This window comes from Pseudophryne corroboree, chromosome 11, assembly GCF_028390025.1.
Source record: "Pseudophryne corroboree isolate aPseCor3 chromosome 11, aPseCor3.hap2, whole genome shotgun sequence".
Classification (NCBI taxonomy): domain Eukaryota; kingdom Metazoa; phylum Chordata; class Amphibia; order Anura; family Myobatrachidae; genus Pseudophryne; species Pseudophryne corroboree.
In genome coordinates, this window is record NC_086454.1 from 731,975 (window position 1) to 759,267 (window position 27,293).

General features: G+C 47.1%; 1 protein-coding gene and 1 pseudogene across 2 annotated transcripts in view; both read right to left on the reverse strand.

The window, feature by feature from the left end:
- Positions 1-27,293, reverse strand: part of FBXO3 (F-box protein 3) — a 175,664-nt gene that overhangs the window by 29,715 nt on the left and 118,656 nt on the right. Inside the window, exons 8-10 of one of the 2 annotated variants that reach the window (XM_063946256.1) lie at positions 17,777-17,899; positions 16,266-16,381; positions 14,230-14,420 (exon numbers count right to left, since the gene is read on the reverse strand). In XM_063946256.1, the coding sequence (XP_063802326.1) occupies positions 14,230-14,420; positions 16,266-16,381; positions 17,777-17,899 (430 nt within the window). Of the gene's footprint in view, positions 1-14,229; positions 14,421-16,265; positions 16,382-17,776; positions 17,900-27,293 lie in introns of those variants that run through there. The other variant, XR_010189747.1, reaches the window with a different exon arrangement.
- Positions 12,259-12,377, reverse strand: LOC134971169 (5S ribosomal RNA; annotated as a pseudogene).

Below are 27,293 nucleotides of genomic sequence, written 5' to 3' on the forward strand. Positions count from 1 at the left end.
TGTGGTGGCTGCAAAGTGCTCATCTCCTAGAGGGCCGCAGATTCGGCATTCAGGACTGGATCCTGGTGACCACGGATGCCAGCCTGAGAGGCTGGGGAGCAGTCACACAAGGAAGAAACTTCCAGGGAGTGTGGTCAAGCCTGGAGACTTCACTTCACATAAATATACTGGAACTAAGGGCAATTTACAATGCTCTAAGCCTAGCAAAGCCTCTGCTTCAGGGTCAGCCGGTGTTGATCCAGTCGGACAACATCACAGCAGTCGCCCACATAAACAGGCAGGGCGGCACAAGAAGCAGGAGGGCAATGACAGAAGCTGCAAGGATTCTGCAATGGGCGGAAAATCATGTGATAGCACTGTCAGCAGTGTTCATTCCGGGAGTGGACAACTGGGAAGCAGACTTCCTCAGCAGACACGACCTACACCCGGGAGAGTGGGGACTTCATCCGGAAGTCTTCCTCATGATTGTGAACCGTTGGGAAAAACCAAAGGTGGACATGATGGCGTCACGCCTCAACAAAAAACTAGACAGGTATTGCGCCAGGTCAAGAGACCCGCAGGCAATAGCTGTGGACGCTCTGGTAACACCTTGGGTGTTCCAGTCAGTGTATGTGTTCCCTCCTCTGCCTCTCTTACCCAAGGTACTGAGAATTATAAGACGGAGAGGAGTAAGAAATATACTAGTGGCTCCGGATTGGCCAAGAAGGACTTGGTACCCGGAACTTCAAGAGATGCTCACAGAGGACCCGTGGCCTCTGCCGCTAAGAAGGGACCTGCTTCAGCAGGGACCCTGTCTGTTCCAAGACTTACCGCGGCTGCGTTTGACGGCATGGCGGTTGAACGCCGGATTCTGAAGGAAAAAGGCATTCCAGATGAAGTTATTCCTACCCTGATTAAAGCTAGGAAGGATGTAACCGCACAGCATTATCACCGTATTTGGCGAAAATATGTTGCGTGGTGCGAGACCAAGAAGGCCCCGACAGAGGAATTTCAACTAGGTCGTTTCCTACATTTCCTGCAAACAGGACTGTCCATGGGCCTAAAGTTAGGGTCCATTAAGGTTCAAATTTCGGCCTTGCCGATTTTCTTTCAGAGAGAATTGGCTTCATTTCCTGAAGTTCAGACTTTTGTAAAAGGGGTACTGCATATACAGCCTCCCTTTGTGCCCCCAGTGGCACCTTGGGATCTCAATGTAGTTTTGGGATTCCTAAAATGACATTGGTTTGAGCCACTTGCCACGGTGGAATTAAAATATCTCACATGGAAAGTGGTAATGTTGTTGGCCCTGGCTTCTGCCAGGCGAGTATCTGAATTGGCGGCTTTATCCTATAAAAGCCCTTACCTGATATTTCATTCGGATAGGGCGGAATTGAGGACTCGTCCTCAATTTCTCCCTAAGGTGGTTTCAGCGTTTCACCTAAACCAACCTATTGTGGTGCCTGCGGCTACTAGGGACTTGGAGGACTCCAAGTTGCTGGACGTAGTCAGGGCCCTGAAAATATATGTTTCCAGGACGGCTGGAGTCAGGAAATCTGACTCGCTGTTTATCCTGTATGCACCCAACAAGCTGGGTGCTCCTGCTTCTAAGCAGACTATTGCGCGTTGGATTTGTAGTACAATTCAGCTTGCACATTCTGTGGCAGGCCTGCCACAGCCAAAATCTGTAAAAGCCCATTCCACAAGGAAAGTGGGCTCATCTTGGGCGGCTGCCCGAGGGGTCTCGGCTTTACAACTTTGCCGAGCAGCTACTTGGTCAGGGGCAAACACGTTTGCTAAATTCTACAAATTTGATACCCTGGCTGAGGAGGACCTGGAGTTCTCTCATTCGGTGCTGCAGAGTCATCCGCACTCTCCCGCCCGTTTGGGAGCTTTGGTATAATCCCCATGGTCCTGACGGAGTCCCCAGCATCCACTTAGGACGTTAGAGAAAATAAGATTTTACTCACCGATAAATCTATTTCTCGTAGTCCGTAGTGGATGCTGGGCGCCCATCCCAAGTGCGGATTGTCTGCAATACTTGTACATAGTTATTGTTAACAAAATCGGGTTTTTGTTGTAGTGAGCCATCTTTTCAGAGGCTCCTCTGTTATCATACTGTTAACTGGGTTCAGATCACAAGTTGTACGGTGTGATTGGTGTGGCTGGTATGAGTCTTACCCGGGATTCAAAATCCTTCCTTATTGTGTACGCTCGTCCGGGCACAGTATCCTAACTGAGGCTTGGAGGAGGGTCATAGGGGGAGGAGCCAGTGCACACCACCAAGGTCCAAAAGCTTTTGCTTTTTGTGCCCTGTCTCCTGCGGAGCCGCTATTCCCCATGGCCCTGACGGAGTCCCCAGCATCCACTACGGACTACGAGAAATAGATTTATCGGTGAGTAAAATCTTATTATTTATCCTTTATGTCACCTGAAATAGTGACTCCTAGATCCCTTTCCTCCTCAGTAGTTTCCAGTATAGTGCCATTAATACTATATTTATCCTTTATGTCACCTGAAATAGTGACTCCTAGATCCCTTTCCTCCTCAGTAGTTTCCAGTATAGTGCCATTAATACTATATTTATCCTTTATGTCACCTGAGATAGTGACTCCTTGATCCCTTTCCTCCCCAGTAGTTTCCAGTATAGTGCCATTAATACTATATTTATTCTTTATATCACCTGAAATAGTGACTCCTAGATCCCTTTTCTCCTCAGTAGTTTCCAGTATAGTGCCATTAATACTATATTTATTCTTTATATCACCTGAAATAGTGACTCCTAGATCCCTTTCCTCCTCAGTAGTTTCCAGTATAGTGCCATTAATACTATATTTATCCTTTGTCACCTGAAATAGTGACTCCTAGATCCCTTTCCTCCTCAGTAGTTACAAGTATAGTGCCATTCATACTATATTTATCCTTTATGTCACCTGAAATAGTGACTCCTAGATCCCTTTCCTCCTCAGTAGTTTCCAGTATAATGCCATTAATACTATATTTATCCTTTATGTCACCTGAAATAGTGACTCCTAGATCCCTTTCCTCCTCAGTAGTCTCCAGTATAGTGCCATTAATACTATATTTATCCTTTATGTCACCTGAAATAGTGACTCCTAGATCCCTTTCCTCCTCAGTAGTTTCCAGTATAGTGCCATTAATACTATATTTATCCTGTCACCTGAGATAGTGACTCCTAGATCCCTTTCCTCCTCAGTAGTCTCCAGTATAGTGCCATTATACTATATTTATCCTTAATGTCACCTGAGATAGTGACTCCTAGATCCCTTTCCTCCTCAGTAGTTTCCAGTATAGTGCCATTAATACTATATTTATCCTTTATGTCACCTGAAATAGTGACTCCTAGATCCCTTTCCTCCTCAGTAGTTCCCAGTATAGCGCCATTAATACTATATTTATCCTTTATGTCACCTGAAATAGTGACTCCTAGATCCCTTTCCTCCTCAGTAGTTCCCAGTATAGCGCCATTAATACTATATTTATCCTTTATATCACCTGAAATAGTGACTCCTAGATCCCTTTCCTCCCCAGTATTTTCCAGTATAGTGCCATTAATAATAAGAATTTACTCACCGGTAATTCTATTTCTCGTAGTCCGTAGTGGATGCTGGGAACTCCGTAAGGACCATGGGGAATAGCGGGCTCCGAAGGAGGCTGGGCACTCTAGAAAGATTTATGACTACCTGGTGTGCACTGGCTCCTATCACTATGACCCTCCTCCAAGCCTCAGTTAGGACACTGTGCCCGGACGAGCTGACATAATAAGGAAGGATTTTGAATCCCGGGTAAGACTCATACCAGCCACACCAATCACACTGTACAACTCGTGATACTATATCCAGTTTGACAGTATGAAAACAACTGAGCCTCTCAACAGATGGCTCAACAATAACCCTTTAGTTAGCAATAACTATTTACAAGTATTGCAGACAATACGCACTTGGGATGGGCGCCCAGCATCCACTACGGACTACGAGAAATAGAATTACCGGTGAGTAAATTCTTATTTTCTCGGACGTCCTAGTGGATGCTGGGAACTCCGTAAGGACCATGGGGATTATACCAAAGCTCCCAAACGGGCGGGAGAGTGCGGATGACTCTGCAGCACCGAATGAGAGAACTCTAGGTCCTCCTCAGCCAGGGTATCAAATTTGTAGAATTTTGCAAACGTGTTTGCCCCTGACCAAGTAGCTGCTCGGCAAAGTTGTAAAGCCGAGACCCCTCGGGCAGCCGCCCAAGATGAGCCCACTTTCCTTGTGGAATGGGCATTTATAGATTTTGGCTGTGGCAGGCCTGCCACAGAATGTGCAAGCTGAATTGTACTACAAATCCAGCGAGCAATAGTCTGCTTAGAAGCAGGAGCACCCAGCTTGTTTGGTGCATACAGGATAAACAGCGAGTCAGATTTTCTGACTCCAGCCGTCCTGGAAACATATATTTTCAGGGCCCTGACAACGTCTAGCAACTTGGAGTCCTCCAAATCCCTAGTAGCCGCAGGCATCACAATAGGCTGGTTCAGGTGAAACGCTGACACCACCTTAGGGAGAAACTGGGGACGAGTCCTCAATTCTGCCCTATCCATATGGAAAATCAGATAAGGGCTTTTACATGATAAAGCCGCCAATTCTGACACTCGCCTGGCTGAAGCCAAGGCCAATAACATGACCACTTTCCACGTGAGATATTTTAGATCCACGGTTTTTAGTGGCTCAAACCAATGTGATTTTAAGAAACTCAACACCACGTTGAGATCCCAAGGTGCCACAGGAGGCACAAACGGGGGCTGAATATGCAGCACTCCTTTCACAAATGTCTGAACTTCAGGTACTGAAGCTAGTTCTTTTTGAAAGAAAATCGACAGAGCCGAGATCTGTACTTTAATGGAGCCTAGTTTCAGGCCCATAGTCACTCCTGCTTGCAGGAAATGCAGAAATCGACCCAGCTGAAATTCCTCTGTTGGGGCCTTTTTTGCCTCGCACCATGCAACATATTTCCGCCATATGCGGTGATAATGCTTTGCCGTAACATCTTTCCTGGCTTTAATAAGCGTAGGAATGACTTCTTCCGGAATACCCTTTTCCTTCAGGATCCGGCGTTCAACCGCCATGCCGTCAAACGCAGCCGCGGTAAGTCTTGGAACAGACAGGGCCCCTGCTGTAGCAGATCCTGTCTGAGCGGTAGAGGCCATGGGTCCTCTGATATCATTTCTTGAAGTTCCGGGTACCAAGCCCTTCTTGGCCAATCCGGAACCACGAGTATCGTTCTTACTCCTCGCCTTCTTATTATTCTCAGTACCTTTGGTATGAGAAGCAGAGGAGGGAACACATAAACCGACTGGTACACCCACGGTGTCACTAGAGCGTCCACAGCTATCGCCTGAGGGTCCCTTGACCTGGCGCAATATCTCTTTAGTTTTTTGTGGAGGCGGGACGCCATCATGTCCACCTGTGGCCTTTCCCAACGGTTTACCAACAGTAGGAAGACTTCTGGATGAAGTCCCCACTCTCCCGGGTGTAGGTCGTGTCTGCTGAGGAAGTCTGCTTCCCAGTTGTCCACTCCCGGAATGAACACTGCTGACCGTGCTAGAACATGATTCTCCGCCCATCGGAGAATTCTTGTGGCTTCTGCCATCGCCATCCTGCTTCTTGTGCCTCCCTGTCGATTTACATGGGCGACTGCCGTGATGTTGTCTGACGGGATCAGCACCGGCTGGTGTAGGAGCAGGGATTTTGCTTGACTTAGGGCATTGTAAATGGCCCTTAGTTCCAGAATATTTATGTGAAGGGAAGTCTCCTGACTCGACCATAGTCCTTGGAAGTTTCTTCCCTGTGTGACTGCCCCCCAGCCTCGAAGGCTGGCATCCGTTGTCACCAGGACCCAGTCCTGTATGCCGAACCTGCGGCCCTCTAGAAGATGGGCACTCTGCAGCCACCACAGTAGAGACACCCTGGTTCTTGGAGACAGGGTTATTAAGCGATGCATCTGAAGATGCGATCCGGACCATTGGTCCAACAGGTCCCACTGAAAGATTCTGGCATGGAACCTGCCGAAGGGAATTGCTTCGTAAGAAGCTACCATCTTTCCCAGGACCCGCGTGCAGTGATGCACGGATACCTGTTTCGGTTTCAGGAGGTCTCTGACTAGAGATGACAACTCCCTGGCTTTCTCCTCCGGGAGAAACACTTTTTTCTGGACTGTATCCAGAATCATACCCAGGAACAGTAGCCGTGTCGTCGGAACCAGCTGTGACTTTGGGATATTCAGAATCCAGCCGTGCTGGTGCAGCACTTCCTGAGATAGTGCTACTCCCACCAACAACTGTTCCTTGGACCTCGCCTTTATTAGGAGATCGTCCAAGTACGGGATAATTAAAACTCCCTTTTTTCGAAGGAGTATCATCATTTCCGCCATAACCTTGGTAAATACCCTCGGTGCCGTGGACAGTCCAAACGGCAGCGTCTGGAATTGGTAATGGCAATCCCGTACCACAAATCTGAGGTACTCCTGGTGAGGATGGTAAATGGGGACATGCAAGTAAGCATCCTTGATGTCCAGGGATACCATGTAATCCCCCTCGTCCAGGCTTGCAATAACCGCCCTGAGCGATTCCATCTTGAACTTGAATTTTTTTATGTATGTGTTCAAGGATTTCAAATTTAAAATGGGTCTCACCGAACCGTCCGGTTTCGGCACCACAAATAGTGTGGAATAGTAACCCCGGCCTTGTTGAAGTAGGGGTACACCTTGATTATCACCTGCTGGGAATACAGCTTGTGAATTGCCGCTAGCACCGCCTCCCTGTCTGAGGGAGCAATCGGCAAGGCAGATTTTAGGAACCGGTGGGGTGGAGACTCCTCGAATTCCAGTTTGTACCCCTGAGATACTATTTGAAGGATCCAGGGATCCACCTGTGAGCGAGCCCACTGATCGCTGAAATTCTTGAGGCGGCCCCCCACCGTACCTGGCTCCGCCTGTGGAGCCCCACCGTCATGCGGCGGACTTGGAAGAAGAAGCGGGGGAGGACTTTTGCTCCTGGGAACCTGCTGTTTGTTGCAGCCTTTTTCCCCTACCTCTGCCTCTGGACAGAAAAGACCCGCCTTTTCCACGCTTGTTTTTCTGGGTCCGAAAGGACTGAACCTGATAAAACGGCGCCTTCTTAGGCTGTGAGAGGACATGGGGTAAAAATGCTGACTTCCCAGACGTTGCTGTGGAAAGTAGGTCCGAGAGACCATCCCCAAATAATTCCTCACCCTTATAAGGCAAAACTTCCATGTGCCTTTTAGAATCTGCATCTCCTGTCCACTGGCGAGTCCATAAGCCTCTCCTAGCAGAAATGGACAATGCACTTACTTTAGATGCCAGCCGGCAGATTTCCCTCTGTGCATCTCTCATATATAAGACTGAGTCTTTGATATGATCTATGGTTAGCAGGATCGTGTCTCTGTCTAATGTGTCAATATTTTCTGACAGTTTATCTGACCACGCAGCGGCAGCACTGCACATCCATGCTGACGCAATAGCTGGCCTAAGTATAATGCCTGAGTGTGTGTATACAGACTTCAGGATCGCCTCCTGCTTTCTATCAGCAGGTTCCTTGAGGGCGGCCGTATCCGGAGACGGTAGTGCCACCTTTTTAGACAAACGTGTGAGCGCTTTATCCACCTTAGGAGGTGTTTCCCAACGTGACCTATCCTCTGGCGGGAAAGGGAACGCCATTAGTACCTTCTTAGGAATTACCAATTTTTTATCAGGGAAAGCCCACGCTTCTTCACACACTTCATTTAATTCATCTGATGGGGGAAAAACTACGGGTAGTTTTTTCTCCCCAAACATAATACCCTTTTTAGTGGTACCTGTATTTATATCAGAAATGTGTAACACCTCTTTCATTGCCTCAATCATGCAGTGAATGGCCTTAGTGGGCATCAGGTTAGACTCATCGTCGTCGACACTGGTGTCAGTATCAGTGTCGACATCTGGGTCTGCGGTCTGAGGTAGCGGGCGTTTTAGAGCCCATGATGACCTGTGAGACGCCTGGACAGGCACGAGCTGAGAAGTCGGCTGTCCCACATTTGGCATGTCGTCAAATTTCTTATGTAAGGAGTCTATACGTGCACTCATTTCTTTCCATAAGCTCAACCACTCAGGTTTCTGCCCCGCAGGGGGTGACATCCCTTCCAAAGGCATCTGCTCCGTCTCCACATCATTATCCTCATCAAACATGTCGACACAGCCGTACCGACACACCGCACACACACAGGGAATGCTCCAACAGAGGACAGGACCCACAAAAGCCCTTTGGGGGGACAGAGTGAGAGTATGCCAGCACACACCAGAGCGCTATATAATGCAGGGACTAACTGAGTTATGTCCCCTATAGCTGCTTTTTCTATATAATGTATACTGCGCCTAAATTTAGTGCCCCCCCTCTCTTTTTTACCCTTTTCTGTGGTGTAGACTGCAGGGGAGAGCCAGGGAGCTTCCTTCCAGCGGAGCTGTGAGGGAAAATGGCGCCAGTGTGCTGAGGGAGATAGCTCCGCCCCTTTTCCGCGGACTATTCTCCCGCTTTTTCCTATATTCTGGCAGGGGTATTTTCCACATATATAGCCTCTAGGGCTATATATTGTGGTATTTTTGCCAGCCAAGGTGTTATTATTGCTTCTCAGGGCGCCCCTCCCCAACGCCCTGCACCCTCAGTGACCGGAGTGTGAAGTGTGTGTGAGGAGCAATGGCGCACAGCTGCAGTGCTGTGCGCTACCTTGGTGAAGACTGATGTCTTCTGCCGCCGATTTTCCGGACCTCTTCTTGCTTCTGGCTCTGTAAGGGGGACGGCGGCGCGGCTCCGGGACCGAACACCAAGGCTGGGCCTGCGGTCGATCCCTCTGGAGCTAATGTAGTAGCCTAAGAAGCCCAAGCTGGCTGCAAGCAGGTAGGTTCGCTTCTTCTCCCCTTAGTCCCTCGCTGCAGTGAGCCTGTTGCCAGCAGATCTCACTGTAAAATAAAAAACCTAAAATATACTTTCTTTCTAGAAGCTCAGGAGAGCCCCTAGTGTGCATCCAACCTAGGCCGGGCACAAAATCTAACTGAGGCTTGGAGGAGGGTCATAGTGGGAGGAGCCAGTACACACCAGGTAGTCATAAATCTTTCTAGAGTGCCCAGCCTCCTTCGGAGCCCGCTATTCCCCATGGTCCTTACGGAGTTCCCAGCATCCACTAGGACGTCAGAGAAACTATATTTATCCTTTATGTCACCTGAAATAGTGACTCCTAGATCCCTTTCCTCCTCAGTAGTTTCCAGTATAGTGCCATTATTACTATATTTATCCTTTATGTCACCTGAAATAGTGACTCCTAGATCCCTTTCATCCTCAGTAGTTTCCAGTATAGCGCCATTAATACTATATTTATCCTTTATGTCCCCTGAGATAGTGACTCCTAGATCCCTTTCCTCCTCAGTAGTTTCCAGTATAGTGCCATTAATACTATATTTATCATTTATGTCACCTGAGATAGTGACTCCTAGATCCCTTTCCTCCTCAGTAGTTCCCAGTATAGTGCCATTAATACTATATTTATCCTTTATGTCACCTGAGATAGTGACTCCTAGATCCCTTTCCTCCTCAGTAGTTTCCAGTATAGTGTTATTAATACTATATTTATCCTTTATGTCACCTGAAAGTGACTCCTAGATCCCTTTCCTCCTCAGTAGTTCCCAGTATAGTGCCATTAATACTATATTTATCCTTTATGTCACCTGAGATAGTGACTCCTAGATCCCTTTCCTCCTCAGTAGTTCCCAGTATAGTGCCATTAATACTATATTTATCCTTTATGTCACCTGAGATAGTGACTCCTAGATCCCTTTCCTCCTCAGTAGTTCCCAGTATAGTGCCATTAACACTATATTTATCCTTTATGTCACCTGAAATAGTGACTCCTAGATCCCTTTCCTCCTCAGTAGTTCCCAGTATAGTGCCATTAACACTATATTTATCCTTTATGTCACCTGAAATAGTGACTCCTAGATCCCTTTCCTCCTCAGTAGTTCCCAGTATAGTGTCATTAATACTATATTTATCCTATGTCACCTGAAATAGTGACTCCTAGATCCCTTTCCTCATCAGTAGTTCCCAGTATAGTGCCATTAATACTATATTTATCCTTTATGTCACCTGAAATAGTGACTCCTAGATCCCTTTCCTCCTCAGTAGTTCCCAGTATAGTGCCATTAATACTATATTTATCCTTTATGTCACCTGAGATAGTGACTCCTAGATCCCTTTCCTCCTCAGTAGTCCCCAGTATAGTGCCATTAATACTATATTTATCCTTTATGTCACCTAAAATATAGACACCTAGATCCCTTTCCTCCTAAGTAGTTCCCAGTATAGTGCCATTATTACTATATTTATCCTTTATGTCACCGGAGATAGTGACTCCTAGATCCCTTTCCTCCTCAGTAGTTTCCAATATAGTGCCATTAATACTATATTTATCCTTTATGTCACCTGAGATAGTGACTCCTAGATCCCTTTCCTCCTCAGTAGTTTCCAGTATAGTGCCATTAATACTATATTTATCCTTTATGTCACCTGAGATAGTGACTCCTAGATCCCTTTCCTCCTCAGTAGTTTCCAGTATAGTGCCATTAATACTATATTTATCCTTTATGTCACCTGAGATAGTGACTACTAGATCCCTTTCCTCCTCAGTAGTTTCTAGTATAGTGCCATTAATACTATATTTATCCTTTATGTCACCTGAGATAGTGACTCCTAGATCCCTTTCCTCCTCAGTAGTTTCCAGTATAGTGCCATTAATACTATATTTATCCTTCATGTCACCTGAGATAGTGACTACTAGATCCCTTTCCTCCTCAGTAGTTTCCAGTATAGTGCCATTAATACTATATTTATTCTTTATGTCACCTGAGATAGTGACTCCTAGATCCCTTTCCTCCTCAGTAGTTCCCAGTATAGTGCCATTAACACTATATTTATCCTTTATGTCACCTGAAATAGTGACTCCTAGATCCCTTTCCTCCTCAGTAGTTCCCAGTATAGTGCCATTAACACTATATTTATCCTTTATGTCACCTGAAATAGTGACTCCTAGATCCCTTTCCTCCTCAGTAGTTCCCAGTATAGTGCCATTAACACTATATTTATCCTTTATGTCACCTGAAATAGTGACTCCTAGATCCCTTTCCTCCTCAGTAGTTCCCAGTATAGTGCCATTAATACTATATTTATCCTTTATGTCACCTGAGATAGTGACTCCTAGATCCCTTTCCTCCTCAGTAGTCCCCAGTATAGTGCCATTAATACTATATTTATCCTTTATGTCACCTAAAATATAGACACCTAGATCCCTTTCCTCCTAAGTAGTTCCCAGTATAGTGCCATTATTACTATATTTATCCTTTATGTCACCGGAGATAGTGACTCCTAGATCCCTTTCCTCCTCAGTAGTTTCCAATATAGTGCCATTAATACTATATTTATCCTTTATGTCACCTGAGATAGTGACTCCTAGATCCCTTTCCTCCTCAGTAGTTTCCAGTATAGTGCCATTAATACTATATTTATCCTTTATGTCACCTGAGATAGTGACTCCTAGATCCCTTTCCTCCTCAGTAGTTTCCAGTATAGTGCCATTAATACTATATTTATCCTTTATGTCACCTGAGATAGTGACTACTAGATCCCTTTCCTCCTCAGTAGTTTCTAGTATAGTGCCATTAATACTATATTTATCCTTTATGTCACCTGAGATAGTGACTCCTAGATCCCTTTCCTCCTCAGTAGTTTCCAGTATAGTGCCATTAATACTATATTTATCCTTCATGTCACCTGAGATAGTGACTACTAGATCCCTTTCCTCCTCAGTAGTTTCCAGTATAGTGCCATTAATACTATATTTATTCTTTATGTTACCTGAGATAGTGACTCCTAGATCCCTTTCCTCCTCAGTAGTCTCCAGTATAGCGCCATTAATACTATATGTATCCTTTATGTCACCTGAAATAGTGACTCCTAGATCCCTTTCCTCCTCAGTAGTTTCCAGTATAGTGCCATTAATACTATATTTATTCTTTGGATATTTGACACCCAAGTGCATGATTTTACATTTTTGGCATTAAACTGTAATTGCCACACTCTTGACCATAAATAATTGTGTGCCCCGCTGGGGATCGAACCCGAGGGAGCATGCATTGCAAAGCTCCTCACTGTATCCCCTAGGCATCTCTAAAAATCTCCATTACCTACAACACCTGGTATTCCCAGGTGGTCTCCCATCCAAGAATTAACCAGGCCCAACAATGCCTAGCTTCCAAGATCAGATGAGATTGGTCGTGTCCAGTGTGGTGTGGCTGCAGATGGATGTGGCTCTGGCCTTGCTGTACCAGCTGGCAGGATGACCTTTATCCGGTGAGTTACCCTTTCTACTAGGATAGGCATTGAGCGCATCTAGCCCTACCAACTACCCTTCTGCTAGAGCAGGCTTGTCCAACCCGCGGGCCGCATGCGGCCCAGTGCAATTTTTCATTTTTTAAGAAATTCTAAAGTTTCAAGCTACACTGCCGGCGCTTGCGGCCGGAATGTGGCCGGGCACGTCACAACGGTGACGCCAGCGCGCTTCACCCGCCGCATCCATTATATTAGCTCCGAGAGGCCACATCTTGCGGCCTGTGCGAAGTATGGGTGAGCGCGTCACAAAAGTGACGCCAGCACGCCAGCTTCACCTGCCCCCCGTCCATTTTAGAAGCTCCTACAGGCCACATCTTGCTGCATGTGCGGAGTGTAGGTGAGCCGGTTGAACTGTATTGTGCTGCGGCCATCACTATCGCGCAGCGCTCCCCCACTGTTTTGCAGGGTCGGACTGGCCCACCGGGGACCTAATGAAACACCCGGCGGGCTCCGACCTGCAATAAATTAGCTCATTTAAATGAGTTAAACATGCGTCTTCAAGGTGAAAACCAATTGATCAGCACAATGTTTCAAACTATAACAGCGTTCGAAATGAAACTGAAACTATGGCATTCTCAAATGAAGGCAAAAAATTTGATGCATTTTAGCACATTGGCTAAACACGGAAAAATATGCAGCCTTGCTTTTCAATTTGGTACAGGAATTTGAGAACAGGTTTCAAGATTTTAGAAAAAATCAGCCATCTTTTCTGATATTTGCAACTCCATTTTCAGTGGACATTAATATATTACCTGGCAATTTGCAAATGGAATGCATAGAGCTCCAATCTGACATTCAACTGAAAGAAAAATTTGACCATGTCTCTTTAATGGACTTCTATAAGATATATGTTCCCAGAGAAAAATATCCTTCACTTCACAATCATGCCTTATTCATGTCATCGCTATTTGGAAGCACCTACATTTGTGAGCAGCTATTTTCAAGGATGAAGCACACAAAGAATAAAACTAGAACCAAAATATCTGATGAGCACCTTGAGCACTCACTGAGAATTGCAACAAGTTCCATCGAAGCAAATATGGATGCATTGGTGGCTGAGAAACAATGTCAAACATTTCACTAACTTAATTTCCAAGTAAGTTTAATATGTTAACTATGTTTTCTATGTTTTTTTTGGATGATCAGGTATCGTTACTGTTATTTTATTTTATGTGCGGCCTAAACCAAATTTTCATCTTCTAATGTGGCCCAGGGAAGGTGAAACGTTGGACACCCCTGTGTTAGAGTGATGGAGGGAACCAAGATGTACTTCCTGCCACAGCATCTTTCACGTGCTGCTGGTGGCGTGCAGGTTTCTCCTGAAGATTGTACTGCGGCACCTCCCGCCTGTCCCATGCCTAGGTTCCTGCTTCTGAACCCCGCAATAAGTCTGGCTCTTGCCTCTTTCACACAGCATCAGCTCTTTAGAGAGCCTGCAAATGGTAAGGAGAGACTCTGTACTCCCACACATACCCAGCCTGGAGCTCTAGGGAGAACAGGGGGGAAATCAGCCCATACAGAATGAGGAAAGGGGAAAAAGACTCATGTCTCTGGAACCTACTCATTATTATTTGATTTATTACCAGTTATTTATATAGCGCACATATTCCGCAGCGCTTTACAGAGAATATTTTGCCCATTCACATCCTTCAGCACTTAATGACAAACTGAGGAGGGGCCAGAGGGGAGGAGCCGCCGTAGAAGCGAATTCATTATCTTATTAAGTGCTGATGAGGGAAAGAGAAATGTATCGTGTTACTCACCGTGGTAATGGTGGATACTTGAAACGTGGGACATCTCATATGAAAACGAGGAATGGTGACATTGAAGACTTCACTTCTCTTGCCCAGCCGATGGAATGTATAATACCCCTCCATGTACCCAGACGTTGTGGAGAAGGTAGTGCAGCTTGTGTACTCATATGTTCGACCTGCTTTCAACTCGGGGTAATCTCCTACAATAGAAAGACAGCCCTGAGCCAACACAGCAGACAGAATCCTACAATCCGGCCAGGACATACTGTCTAGGGATAAATACACTCCCCCATTTGTATGCAATAGAACAAGGCACACCCGATGCACGGGATTGTGACAACGACGTAACAGCCACAAAGAAGCCTGAAAGTTTCTTACAGTGAAAGAACCGGAACAAAGTTATTAGATGTGCAGCGGTATCATGCAGAAGTATGGCAACAGGTCATCAAAGAGAGCACAAGGGAACATCATCATCATCACAGTGTGGCCCAAAACTGAAGCGCAATCATAATACTGTAGTACAAATTAAAATTGGTCAGATTACGGGGTACAGTAATAAATGCAGCCAGGAGAGGCCTACTGCCAGCCTATGTATTCCGTTATGTCTTCCTGACAGCATGAACAGGCCCTAGAGATGCCAGAGTTCAACCAGTCACTGGGGGTGAAGGGCCAAATGGCTCAATCTCATTCAAAGTCACCAAATCAGAAAACTGGACACTGGTTCTATCACTTGGCAGTGATGTTGAGCAGCAGGAACTGCCGATGTTTAGGCAAGTCCATGTGGAATGCAACCAAGACAACCTTCGCAGTTCTACAGGTCTCCGGGCCGTGCCGCTGCTCAGATCTACGGATCTCTGGGTCATGGCGTCTGCATGGTTCTATGGGTCTCTGGCCCATACCACCTGCAGAGTTCTACGGGTCTCTGGAGTGCAGCACCTGCACAGTTCTACGGGTCTGTAGGCCGCACCACCTACAAGGTTCCAGGGGTCTCTGGAGTGCAGCACCTGCACAGTTCTACGGGTCTGTAGGCCGCACCACCTACAAGGTTCCAGGGGTCTCTGGGGTGCAGCACCTGCATAGTTCTACTGGTCTCTAGGCCGCACCACCTACACGGTTCCACTGGTCTCTGCAGTGCAATACCTACACGGTTCCATGGGTCTCTGGCCTGTGCCACCTGCATAGTTCTACGGTCCTCTAGGCAGCACCACCTACACAGTTCCACGGGTATCTGGGGTGCAAAACCTACACGTTTCCACGGGTCTCTGGCCTGTGCAACCTGCACAGTTCTACGGGTCTCTAGGCCGCAACCCCTACACGGTTCCACGGGTCTCTGGCCTGTGGCACCTACATGGTTGTACGGGTCTCTGGGCCGTGCCACCTGCACAATTCTACAGGTCTCTGGTCCGTGTTGTCTGTGAGGTTCTACAGGTCTCTACCCGTGTTGTCTGTGAGGTTCTACAGGTCTCTGGGCCATGTTGTCTGCAAGGTTCTACAGGTCTCTGAGCCATGTTGTCTGCAAGGTTCTACATGTCTCTGGGCCATGTTGTCTGCAAGGTTCTACATGTCTCTGGGCCATGTTGTCTGCAAGGTTCTATGCGTCTCTAGGCTGTGTTGGTTGGTGCCCAACCGTGCAGAGTTAAACATTTTCTAAAACTAAAAATTAAATAAAACAAAAAAACAAAAAACAGAAAGCGTTCCATAATAAAGCCTCCAATTAGTTCATCCACCTGCAGGTCCAGTCTAGCATCTAACGTGATAAATGTGTATCACCAAAGACGACTCATGAACAGAATCAGCATTCAAAACAATTAAGATAAACTTAATATTACATGTTAATGTACTTGTTTTGAATAGGGATTCTGCGCTCTCTACGTTGCCTTCTGGGAGCAGCATCATCTGCTTATGCTTAGTGGATTCTCAGTTCTAATTGACTATATTATACTATTTTATATTTATAAAATTTGCGCCTGATTTTATAATTTTTTGGTTAAGTCGCATCCCACAGACAGGCCAAGCAGTCATACAGAATAAACCTAGCGACTTACCTACAACACCCGGACCTTGTACCTCCTCCACATTTCCTTTGGCATTGGTTATTTTCCAATAGCGACTATCCAGCTGGCATGCTTTTTCCGGTAAGGCATTTTTAGCCATCTCCATCCTAGCAATTATGAGTATAAATGAAATTGCTTTGTGAATTAATAACCAAAACAATGTAGTTATAGACTTCAAACATCAAAAAATAAATATATATATATATATATATATATATATAAAAATTTACACCATTTTCAAACCGTTACGAGTGAGGCAATTTGTTTTCTGTAATGCATTAATTTCACCAGGCATAATATAGTAGTACTGTAGTTGTCACATTAGAGCTTCAGGCTGGCATTGACAAGTGAGTCCACGGGAACAACTGCACACAGTGATTGTTTGAACTTTTCTAAACATCCAGCAGACTATTATAGACTTTCATAGAAGTCCTTTTGGAAGAAGAAACTCAAGTGCAGCAAAGACCTTGAGGCTGTCACTGAAAATATACGCAGCACAGAGATCCATAGAACCACCAAGGGGGGGGGACACCAGAGAGTAATATAGAACCGCCCAGGGGGAACAGCTTAGAGATCCATAGAACCGCCCAGGAGGAACAGCAGAAAGTAACATAGAACCGCCCAGGAAAATCAGCTTAGGAATCCATAGAACCGCCCAGGGGGAACAGCTTAGAGATCCATAGAACCGCCCAGGAAAATCAGCTTAGGAATCCATAGAACCGCCCAAGGGGAACAGCTTACAGATCCATAGAACCACCCAGGGGGAACAGTAGAGAGATCTGTAACCAATGCCCAGGAAGAACAGCTTAGAGATCCATAGACCCACCCAGGAAGAACAGCTTAGAGATCTGTAAGAACTGCTTAGGGGGAACAGCAGAGATCCATAGAACCGCCCAGGAGGTGCAACATAGAGAGTCATAGAACCACCCAGGCGGTACGGCATACAGAGCGATAGCACAGCCCAGGCGGTACAGCATATAGAGCGATAGCACAGCCCAGGCGGTACAGCATATAGAGCGATAGCACAGCCCAGGCGGTACAGCATATAGAGCGATAGCACAGCCCAGGCGGTACAGCATATAGAGCGATAGCACAGCCCAGGCGGTACAGCATATAGAGCGATAGCACAGCCCAGGCGGTACAGCATATAGAGCGATAGCACAGCCCAGGCGGTACAGCATATAGAGCGATAGCACAGCCCAGGCGGTACAGCATATAGAGCGATAGCACAGCCCAGGCGGTACAGCATATAGAGCGATAGCACAGCCCAGGCGGTACAGCATATAGAGCGATAGCACAGCCCAGGCGGTACAGCATATAGAGCGATAGCACAGCCCAGGCGGTACAGCATATAGAGCGATAGCACAGCCCAGGCGGTACAGCATATAGAGCGCAGGAGGTACAGCATATAGAGCGCAGGAGGTACAGCATAGCAGGACCAATATGCATAGGGATGTACTCTATATGAACTAGTGACATCACAGTGTACAGGGCATACTCACTTGATTCTGTATGTGAAGAAGTAATGAGGCGGGTGGATGGAGCTCAACTCGGGGAGGAAGGAGGTGGAGACTGAAACAGTGATGTCATCAGTAGTCTCCACGCAGTCTTTATCATGCTCATACCTGGTGAAGAAGCTGAGAGTCAGTCAGGTTCCATATATTATATCTGTAACCCAGTGGCCTGAACCTGAGTTCAGACTATACATTCACTAACAATGGGGGTAATTCAGACCTGAACGCTACTGTGCGTTTTTGCATAGCAGGCGATTAGATCTAAACTGCGCATGCGTATGCACTGCAATGTGCCGGCGCGTCGCACAACAGCACCGGGCATCGGTGCCTAGCAATGGGATTGTGCGAAAAAAACGACTGCACGGGCGCTCGCAAGGTGATTGACAGAAAGAGGCCATTTGTGGGTGTCAGGTGGGACAAGCCGTTTTCAGGGTGTCTGACGTCAGCTCCGGCCCCGAGCAGCAAACAGCCCAGGACTTGCATGCTGCGATTGTGTGGAGACTGCACAAACTGATGTTTGTGCATCTCTGCTACAAAAGCGATTGCATACACACACACACACACACACACACACACACACACACACACACACACACAATACCCTCCCCCTGTAGGTGACGACTATCTGATTGCAGGGCTGCAAAACACGCACCCTGGCGATCAGATCTGAATTACCCCCAATGTGTCTCATGGCCCAGCAAGGTCACTTGCCAGTGTCATATAGGCTGCTTTCTAACGTATAGTTCAGTCTGGAAAATGTATACAATAAATACTCTGTACTACCTATAGTGGTGTACTGGAAGGCAGAGGACTATTCAAAATGCTGTGAAATAATGAAATAAACACTGGAAAAAAACACCCCACATCAATAGTGCCCAATTATAAATGAAAAACAATTCACCCAACTTCCACAATAGGACTGAGTTTTGGGTTTTGACTGGGCCCCTCCAGTGCACAGTACGCTGACCATCTGGAAGAGACAGGCCACGGACATACAGCAGCAGATCCCCCACCTTGACATACTGTATACTCCAGCATATGACCAATCCCCACATTATCATACATTATCATACAGTATGTCACCACTGTGGTTGATGGCAGGGAGAATGTCCGGCTTGTGTCGGGGTTAGTACTTCTGGCCAGGCCTACTCCTCTTTTCATCAGACCATACAATCCTCCACCACATGAAAATAGGATTATAATTACCTACCGCTAAATCCTTTTCTCGTAGTCCATAGAGGATGCTGGGGTTCCATTTAGTACCATGGGGTATAGACGGGTCACTTGGGAGCAACTGGCACTTTAAGAGTTTAATAGTGTGTGCTGGCTCCTCCCTCTATGCCCCTCCTACCAGACTCAGTCTAGAAACTGTGCCCGAGGAGACGGACATACTTCGAGAGAAGGAAATACACAGATAGTGGTGAGATTCACACCAGCTCACACATAACAAAAAGGAAAGCCAAGCTAACCAACTTGAAACGATTCAGCAACGACTGAACCAACAATACTGAACCAAGTAACAATGCAGGAATACGAAGCACTGGGCGGGCACGCAGCATCCTCTACGGACTACGAGAAAAGGATTTACTGGTAGGTAACTAAAATCCTATTTTCTCTTACAGTACGTCCTAGAGCAGTGATGGCTAACCTTGACACTCCAGCTGTTGTTGAACTACACATCCCAGCATGCCCTGCATCAGTTTTAGCATGGCCAAATAACAAAACTGTAGCAGGGCATGCTGGGATGTGTAGTTCAACAACAGCTGGAGTGTCAAGGTTAGCCATCACTGTCCTAGAGGATGCTGGGGTCCATTTAGTACCATGGGGATGTACCAAAGCTCACAGTACGGGAGGGAGAGTGCTGAGGTTCCTGCAGAACAGATTGGCCTCTGAGGACCTAAAGTTTGGTCAAAGTATCGAACTTGTAGAACTTAGCAAACGTGTTCGACCCTGACCAAGTAGCTGCTTGGCAAAGCCGAGACACCCCGGGCAGGCGCCCAGGAAGAACACACTTTATGAGTAGAGTGGTCCTTAACAGATATTGGACACTGCAAGCCTGCCGTAGAATAGGCATGCTGGATAGTAAGCCTGATCCAGCGAGAAATAGTCTGCTTAGAAGCAGGACACCCAACCTTGTTGGTATCATAATGGACAAATAGTACGTCCGACTTCCTGTAACGAGAAGTTCTCTTCACATAAATTTTCAAAGCCCTCACAACATCCAAGGACTTTGAGGTAATTGAGTCAGTAGCTGACACAACCTTTGGAAGAAATTGCTGACGCGTTCCGAGCTCAGCTCTATCTTCATGGAAAGTCAAGTAGGGGCTCTTGCATGACAATGCCCCCAATTCCGACACACGTCTAGCAGATGCTAATGCCAACAGTGTGTCCGCCTTTCAAGTAAGAAACTTGACATCCACCTTCTGTAAGGGCTCGAACCAATCCAATTGCAGGAACTGCAGTACCACATTAAGTTCTGTCAAAGTCGAAAAATATCGTTATTCTCATGCCTTGTACTAACCCCATGCGCTTGCCTGCTGCACGTGCACATTCTCTCCCGTGCGTGCGCATATTCGCAGTTGCGTGACGGCGCCTCCATGGACATGCGCTCAAGAGCGTGGTATGTGCATTTACGGTAGAGTTTGTGTGCGTCTGGCGGGCGACTCAATTGTCACATAGTTAATCCAAATAGTGCATTTTGAAGGTTATGGTCTCCTTAATAAGATCAGTAAGTTTGTTTAGTGTAACTGGTTCATGGACAGAGAAATCCCTCTTTACATGATACGAAGGGTCAGACAGGTTTTGAGCAGTGGTGTTTGGTATGCAACGGTAGAGTATATTATTAGAAACATTCCGGTATTGGTTTGAGAGAAATTAATCGCTCCTGCGAATAGTTATGTTTATAAGAAGTTTATGGACATTTACTATATTTGCAGTTCATTGTCCATGTGGTGGGAATCCTGAGATTCCCTCCCACCTGAGCAGTCTGGAATAGTCACAGCCCACCTGTTCAAACAAACCTATGACCTTTTGTTGTAATGTGAAGACAGATTCCTGTGTCCAATGAACAATGAGATATAGGTCCCTTTGTAGTGTACTGTATGCAGTGTATATAAGGAACAGCCAGACTGGACCAGCTCAGTCTACTCTCCACAAAAGGTTTTCATCATTGACTAACTAGGGAGCTGGTGACCAGGACTGCGCAGCGATCATTCCCCAGTGTGTAAGTTCTCTCTGTGACCACCTTATTCTCCGACTGTATTTTGCCACGTTCTCTCTCTCTCTGTTAGTGTTAGGATTGTGACGCTATTGTATATTTATGTGTAGTTATTCTGTTAGATATTGATGTTAGCCTGTAGTGTGTAAGATGTTAACTGTATTTTCCCTTTTTGCATAACTAAATCTCGTTAGTAAAGGTTTTGGAACCTTAGCAAGGTATTGTGTGTTTATTACATTGCTGAGGGTATTTGGAGCGTCTCAATCGCTCAAGCAGCTTTTATATTAACAAGGTTAAGAAGGTCTATAAGCAGTACATTATTACAGTGTTACAGTACCAAGGTATACAGTGTGAACATATTCTGTGTTTAAAGTTTATAAAGGTTGCTGTCTGTGTGTACGCTCGCTGTGTGTATTCCATACACCCAGCGTAGCGTGTGTACGTAATTTGCGTACCACGTGCGAGGCCTTCATACGCAAATAGCGTACGGAGAGCGTATCACGTGCACGTGGTTTAGCGGCCATTACGGCTACACGGTATTCGTATATAGCTAATGTTAAAAGGTAGATAACGGACTATCAATTGGGGGCTCAAGTCCGGTCCACCTCATATCCGCAGTCAGGCGAAAACGCGCAGACTTTATCTATCAGCAAAGGGAGGAAAGGTAGTATCTTGTAGTGCTGATCAGATGAGAGTCTGCGTCTGATTCTTTTGGTTTGTAGGGATGCTGGTGGAATCCGAAAAAGGTAGATAACAGACTCTATCAGTTCCCAAGGTGCCGTAGGAGGCACAAAGGGTGGTTGGATGTGCAGAACCCCCTTCAAGAATGTCTGAACCTCAGGGAGAGAAGCCAATTGTTTCTGGAAGAAAATGGACAAGGCAGAAATCTGGACCATTATGGAGCCCAAGCGTAGGCCCACAGCCACACCTGCTTGCAGAAAGAGGAGAAACCGTCCCAGTTGAAACTCCACAGTAGGAAACTTCTTGCATTCACACCAAGACACATACTTTTTCCAAATCCCATGGTAATGTTTAGACACTACTCCCTTCCTAGCCTGTATCAGGGTAGGGATGACCTTGTTCGGAATGCCCTTCCGAGCTAAGATCTGGCGTTCAATCTCCATGCCATCAAACATAGCCACGGTAAGCCTAGATAGGCAAACGTCCGCTGTTGAAGAAGGTCCTCGCGAAGAGGAAGAGGCCTCGGATCCTCCAGCAGTAATTCCAGAAGATCCGTGTACCAATCCCCTTCTTGGCCAGTCTGGAGCAATGAGGATCGCCTGAACTCTTGTTCTTTTAATTAGTTTGAGAATCCTTGGGATGAGTGGAAGTGGAGGGAACACATACACTGACTGGAACATCCATGGAGTTACCAGTGGGTCTCTCGACCTGGAACAGTACCTCCGAAGCTTCTTGTTGAGGAGAGAGGCCATCATGTCTATCTGAGGTACACCCCATCGGCTTGTCACCTCTCTGAACACCTTCGGTTGGAGGCACCATTTTCCTGGATGGAGACAGTGTCTGCTGAGGAAGTCTGCTTCCCAGTTGTCCACTCCCGCAATGAAGATTGGTGACAGCGCCACTGCATGCTTTTCTGCCCAGAGGAGGATTCTTGTTACCTCGGACATTGCCGCTCTGATCTTCGTTGCGCCCTGTCGGTTTATGTAGGATACTGCCGTTACATTGTCCGACTGAACCTGAATGGCTTGACCTTGCAGAAGATGCGCCGCTTGTAGAAGGCCATTGTATATGGCCCTTCGTTCCAGATTGTTTATCGGAAGGATGGATTCCAGACTTGACCACTTTCCTTGGAAGTTTTCCCCTAGGGTGACTGCTCCCCATCCTCTGAGACTTGCATCCGTGGATCCAATTCTGAATCCCGAACCTGCAGCCCTCAAGTAGGTGAGATGTTTGCAGCCACCAGAGGAGTGCAATTCTGGCTTTTGGTGACAGGTGTATCCGCTGGTGCATGTGAAGATGTGATCCCGACCATTTGTCTAGGAGATCCAGCTGGAATGACCTTGCATGGAATCTTCAGTACTGTAGAGCCTCGTAGGAGGCTACCATCTTCCCCAGAAGGCGAATGCACTGATGAACCGATACCCGGGCTGGCTTCAGGACTTCCCGTACCATTGATTGGATCACCAACGCTTTCTCCACTGGTAGAAACACCCTCTGCACTTCCGTGTCGAGTATTATCCCCAGGAAGGGCAGTCTCCTTGTGGGCTCCAAATGTGACTCAAATGTGTGGGCTCCAAACTAGTTCAGGATCCACCCATGATCCTGGACTAGTTGAGATGAGTGCGCAATACTCTGCAACAATCTCTCCCTGGAAGATGCTTTTGTTGGCAGATCGTCCAGATATGGAATTATGTTCACTCCCTGCCTGCGGAGGAGTAGTATCATCTCTGCCATGACCCTGGTGAACACCCTCTGTGCTGTGGAGAGGCCAAATGGCAAGGCCTGGAACTGATAGTGACAGTCCAGTAGCGCAAATCTGAGACAAGCCTGGTGAGGCGACCAGATTGGAATGTAAATGGTACGCATCCTTGATATCTAGGGATACTAGGAATTCCCCCTACCTCAGACCTGAGATCACTGCTCTCAGAGACTCCATCTTGAATTTGAATTCCCTCAAGTATGGGTTCAATTAATTTAGGTTTAATATTGGCATTACCGAACCGTCCGGTTTCGGTACCACAAACAGGTTTGAGTAATAACCCTTGTGTCTTAGGTGAGGTGGAACTGGAACAATAACATTTGTTTGAACCAATTTTTGAATGGCTTCCTGCAGGATAGCACTTTCTGTCAGCGAAACTGGTAAGCCCGATTTGAAGAATCTGAGGTGGGAGTTCTTGAAACTCCAGATGTCGTCCAGATGTGACTGAAATTTTTTAGTCTCGCTCTCACCTGCCCGATCTCCAGGTTGGGAGTTCCACCGTAATGCTGAAGATTTTGAGGAAACAGAACCAGGTTTCTGTTCCTGAGAACCTGTTGGTGCAGGTTTTTTTTATTTTCCCCGACCACCCCTAAAGAAGGGGGTTTGGACTTCTTAACTTTTGCGGTCCGAAAAAACTGCAGTGTAGACGTAGGATAAGGTTTCCTAGTCGGTGGTGTTGCTGAGGGAAGAAAGGTTGACTTACCCGCAGTTGCCGTGGAGAATCACGCATCCAATGTATCCCCAAACAGAGCCTGACCTGTGAAGGGTAGGTTCTCCACACTTTTCTTGGATTCTGAATCCGCCGTCCATTGGTCGTAGCTAGAGTCCTCTGCTCGCCGAGACAGCCATGGAAGTAGCCCTTGCATTCAGCATGCCAAGGTCCTTCATGGCCTCCACCACGAAACCCGCAGAATCCTGTATGTGACGTAAAAACTAGTCAATGTCACTCCTATCCATAGTATCTAAGTCCTCTAGTAATGTGCCTGACCACTTTACTATGGCCTTAGAAATCCACAAGCAACAGTGGGCCTTAAAGCCACGTTAGTAGCTGTGTATAGTGATTTGAGCGTAGTCTCAATATTGCGGTCAGCCGGCTCTTTTAAGGCGTTTGAACCAGGGACAGGTAAAACCACCTTTTTAGACAACCTAGATACAGAAGCATCTACTATTGGTGGGTGTTCCCACTTCCTTCTGTTCTCTTCAGGGAAAGGAAAAGCAATGAGAATTCTTTTAGGGATCTGGAATTTTTTCTCTGGGTTTTCCCAGGATTTTTCAAATAAAGAGTTTAACTTTTTAGAAGCCGGGAAGGTGACGGAGGATTTCTTGTTTTCTGTAAAATAAGTTTCCTTTTCTTTGTTCAGGTACCTTCTCAGAAATATGTAAAACATCCCTAATGGCTTCAATCATTAGCTGCACCCCTCTAGCAAGGGATGCATCCCCCCCCTGCATATCCCCATCACCGTCCCCTGTATCAGAGTCTGTATCAGTGTCAGCTTGCATTATTTAGGCAAGTGTACATTTTTTAGGGTATGTAGGTGGGGTATTTGAGGAAGTAGTGGGAGCTGAAAACTTCAAACCCTCTGGAGCCGTTAGACATAGTAATGTGGATATATACACACACACACACACACACACACACTCAGGAAGATGCAGACACAGAGTCCTTAGACATAGTAATGTGGGATATACACACACACACACAGGAAGATGCAGACACAGTTTCCCCCAGAGTACCTGCAGAGAGTCACAGAGTATAAGGAGCACCCACACAGCGCCCCAGTAGGCAGTTATTATGATAAAAGCCTGGCACTGGCTAATTAACCTTAATAGGGTAACACGTACTATAATCACCCCCCCCCTGTCTATAACACCCTGGTACCGCAGAGGTATGCTGGAGTTATGTGGAGGGCAGCGCTCCCCGTCAGCGTCTCTTTCCTATAATCTGCAGGGAGAAAATGGTGCTGGCGAGTGCTGGATCCGCTCTGAGAGGAAGCCCCACCCCCTGTAATGGCGAGCGGCTTGCCGCACTAAGTTGTTTATACTGGCCTGAGGCGTTTGTTGCTAACAGCAGGGATTAGCCCGTTAGCCTAGTGACCAGTTTAGGGTAAATTGCGCTGGCCCAGGACGCCTCTCACGCGCCTACACAGTGTGTTTCTGAGCCTGCCGAAGCGCAGCCTGGTCAAAGCTGCGCTACCACCCTTGTGCCGCCATTCCCGCCAGCGAGCCGCTTGCCGGGGCACCGGCGTTATACTCACCACCGCATCTTCTGGCTCTGTTAGGGTGTGGCGGTCGTGCTGCGGGAGTGAGCGGTCACCTCGTGGGCTTGTGATCAGCACCCTCAGGAGCTCAGTGTCCTGTCAGCGGAGATAGAGAACCATTAACTTCTAGAGTTGGTTCCTACTCCCCCCCTAAGTCCCACGAACCCGTACCCATCTCTGTGTGTCTGAGGACACAAGCAGTTCAGTGTCACCCTGCGACACTCCCATAACCCGCCCATATGACGGATCATCTCTGTGTGTCTGAGGACACAAGCAGTTCAGTGTCACCCTGCGACACTCCCATAATCCGCCCATATGACGGATCATCTCTGTGTGTCTGAGGACACAAGCAGTTCAGTGTCACCCTGCGACACTCCCATAACCCGCCCATATGACGGATCATCTCTGTGTGTCTGAGGACACAAGCAGTTCAGTGTCACCCTGCGACACTCCCATAACCCGCCCATATGACGGACCATCTCTGTGTGTCTGAGGACACAAGCAGTTCAGTGTCACCCTGCGACACTCCCATAACCCGCCCATATGAAGGATCATCTCTGTGTGAGTACACAAGCAGTTCAGTGTCACCCTGCGACACTCTTATAACCCGCCCATATGACGGATCATCTCTGTGTGAGTACACAAGCAGTTCAGTGTCACCCTGCGACACTCCCATAACCCGCCCATATGACGGATCATCTCTGTGTGTCTGAGGACACAAGCAGTTCAGTGTCACCCTGCGACACTCCCATAACCCGCCCATATGACGGATCATCTCTGTGTGAGTACACAAGCAGTTCAGTGTCACCCTGCGACACTCCCATAACCCGCCCATATGACGGATCATCTCTGTGTGAGTACACAAGCAGTTCAGTGTCACCCTGCGACACTCCCATAACCCGCCCATATGACGGATCATCTCTGTGTGTCTGAGGACACAAGCAGTTCAGTGTCACCCTGCGACACTCCCATACCCGCCCATATGACGGACCATCTCTGTGTGTCTGAGGACACAAGCAGTTCAGTGTCACCCTGTGACACTCCTATAACCCGCCCATATGACGGACCATCTCTGTGTGTCTGAGGACACAAGCAGTTCAGTGTCACCCTGCGACACTCCCATAACCCGCCCATATGACGGACCATCTCTGTGTGTCTGAGGACACAAGCAGTTCAGTGTCACCCTGCGACACTCCCATAACCCGCCCATATGACGGACCATCTCTGTGTGTCTGAGGACACAAGCAGTTCAGTGTCACCCTGCGACACTCCCATAACCCGCCCATATGACGGACCTTCTCTGTGTGTCTGAGGACACAAGCAGTTCAGTGTCACCCTGCGACACTCCCATAACCCGCCCATATGACGGACCATCTCTGTCTGAGGACACAAGCAGTTCAGTGTCACCCTGCGACACTCCCATAACCCGCCCATATGACGGACCATCTCTGTGTAACACTACGTGAACATCGGCATTGTGTGTAAATCAATGGATATGGACGCTGGACTAAAGCAGGGAATTCCCCAAACTCTCCTTCATGGACAGCCAATCACATCATGGCACACACAGGAAGCCAATTGTGATTGGCT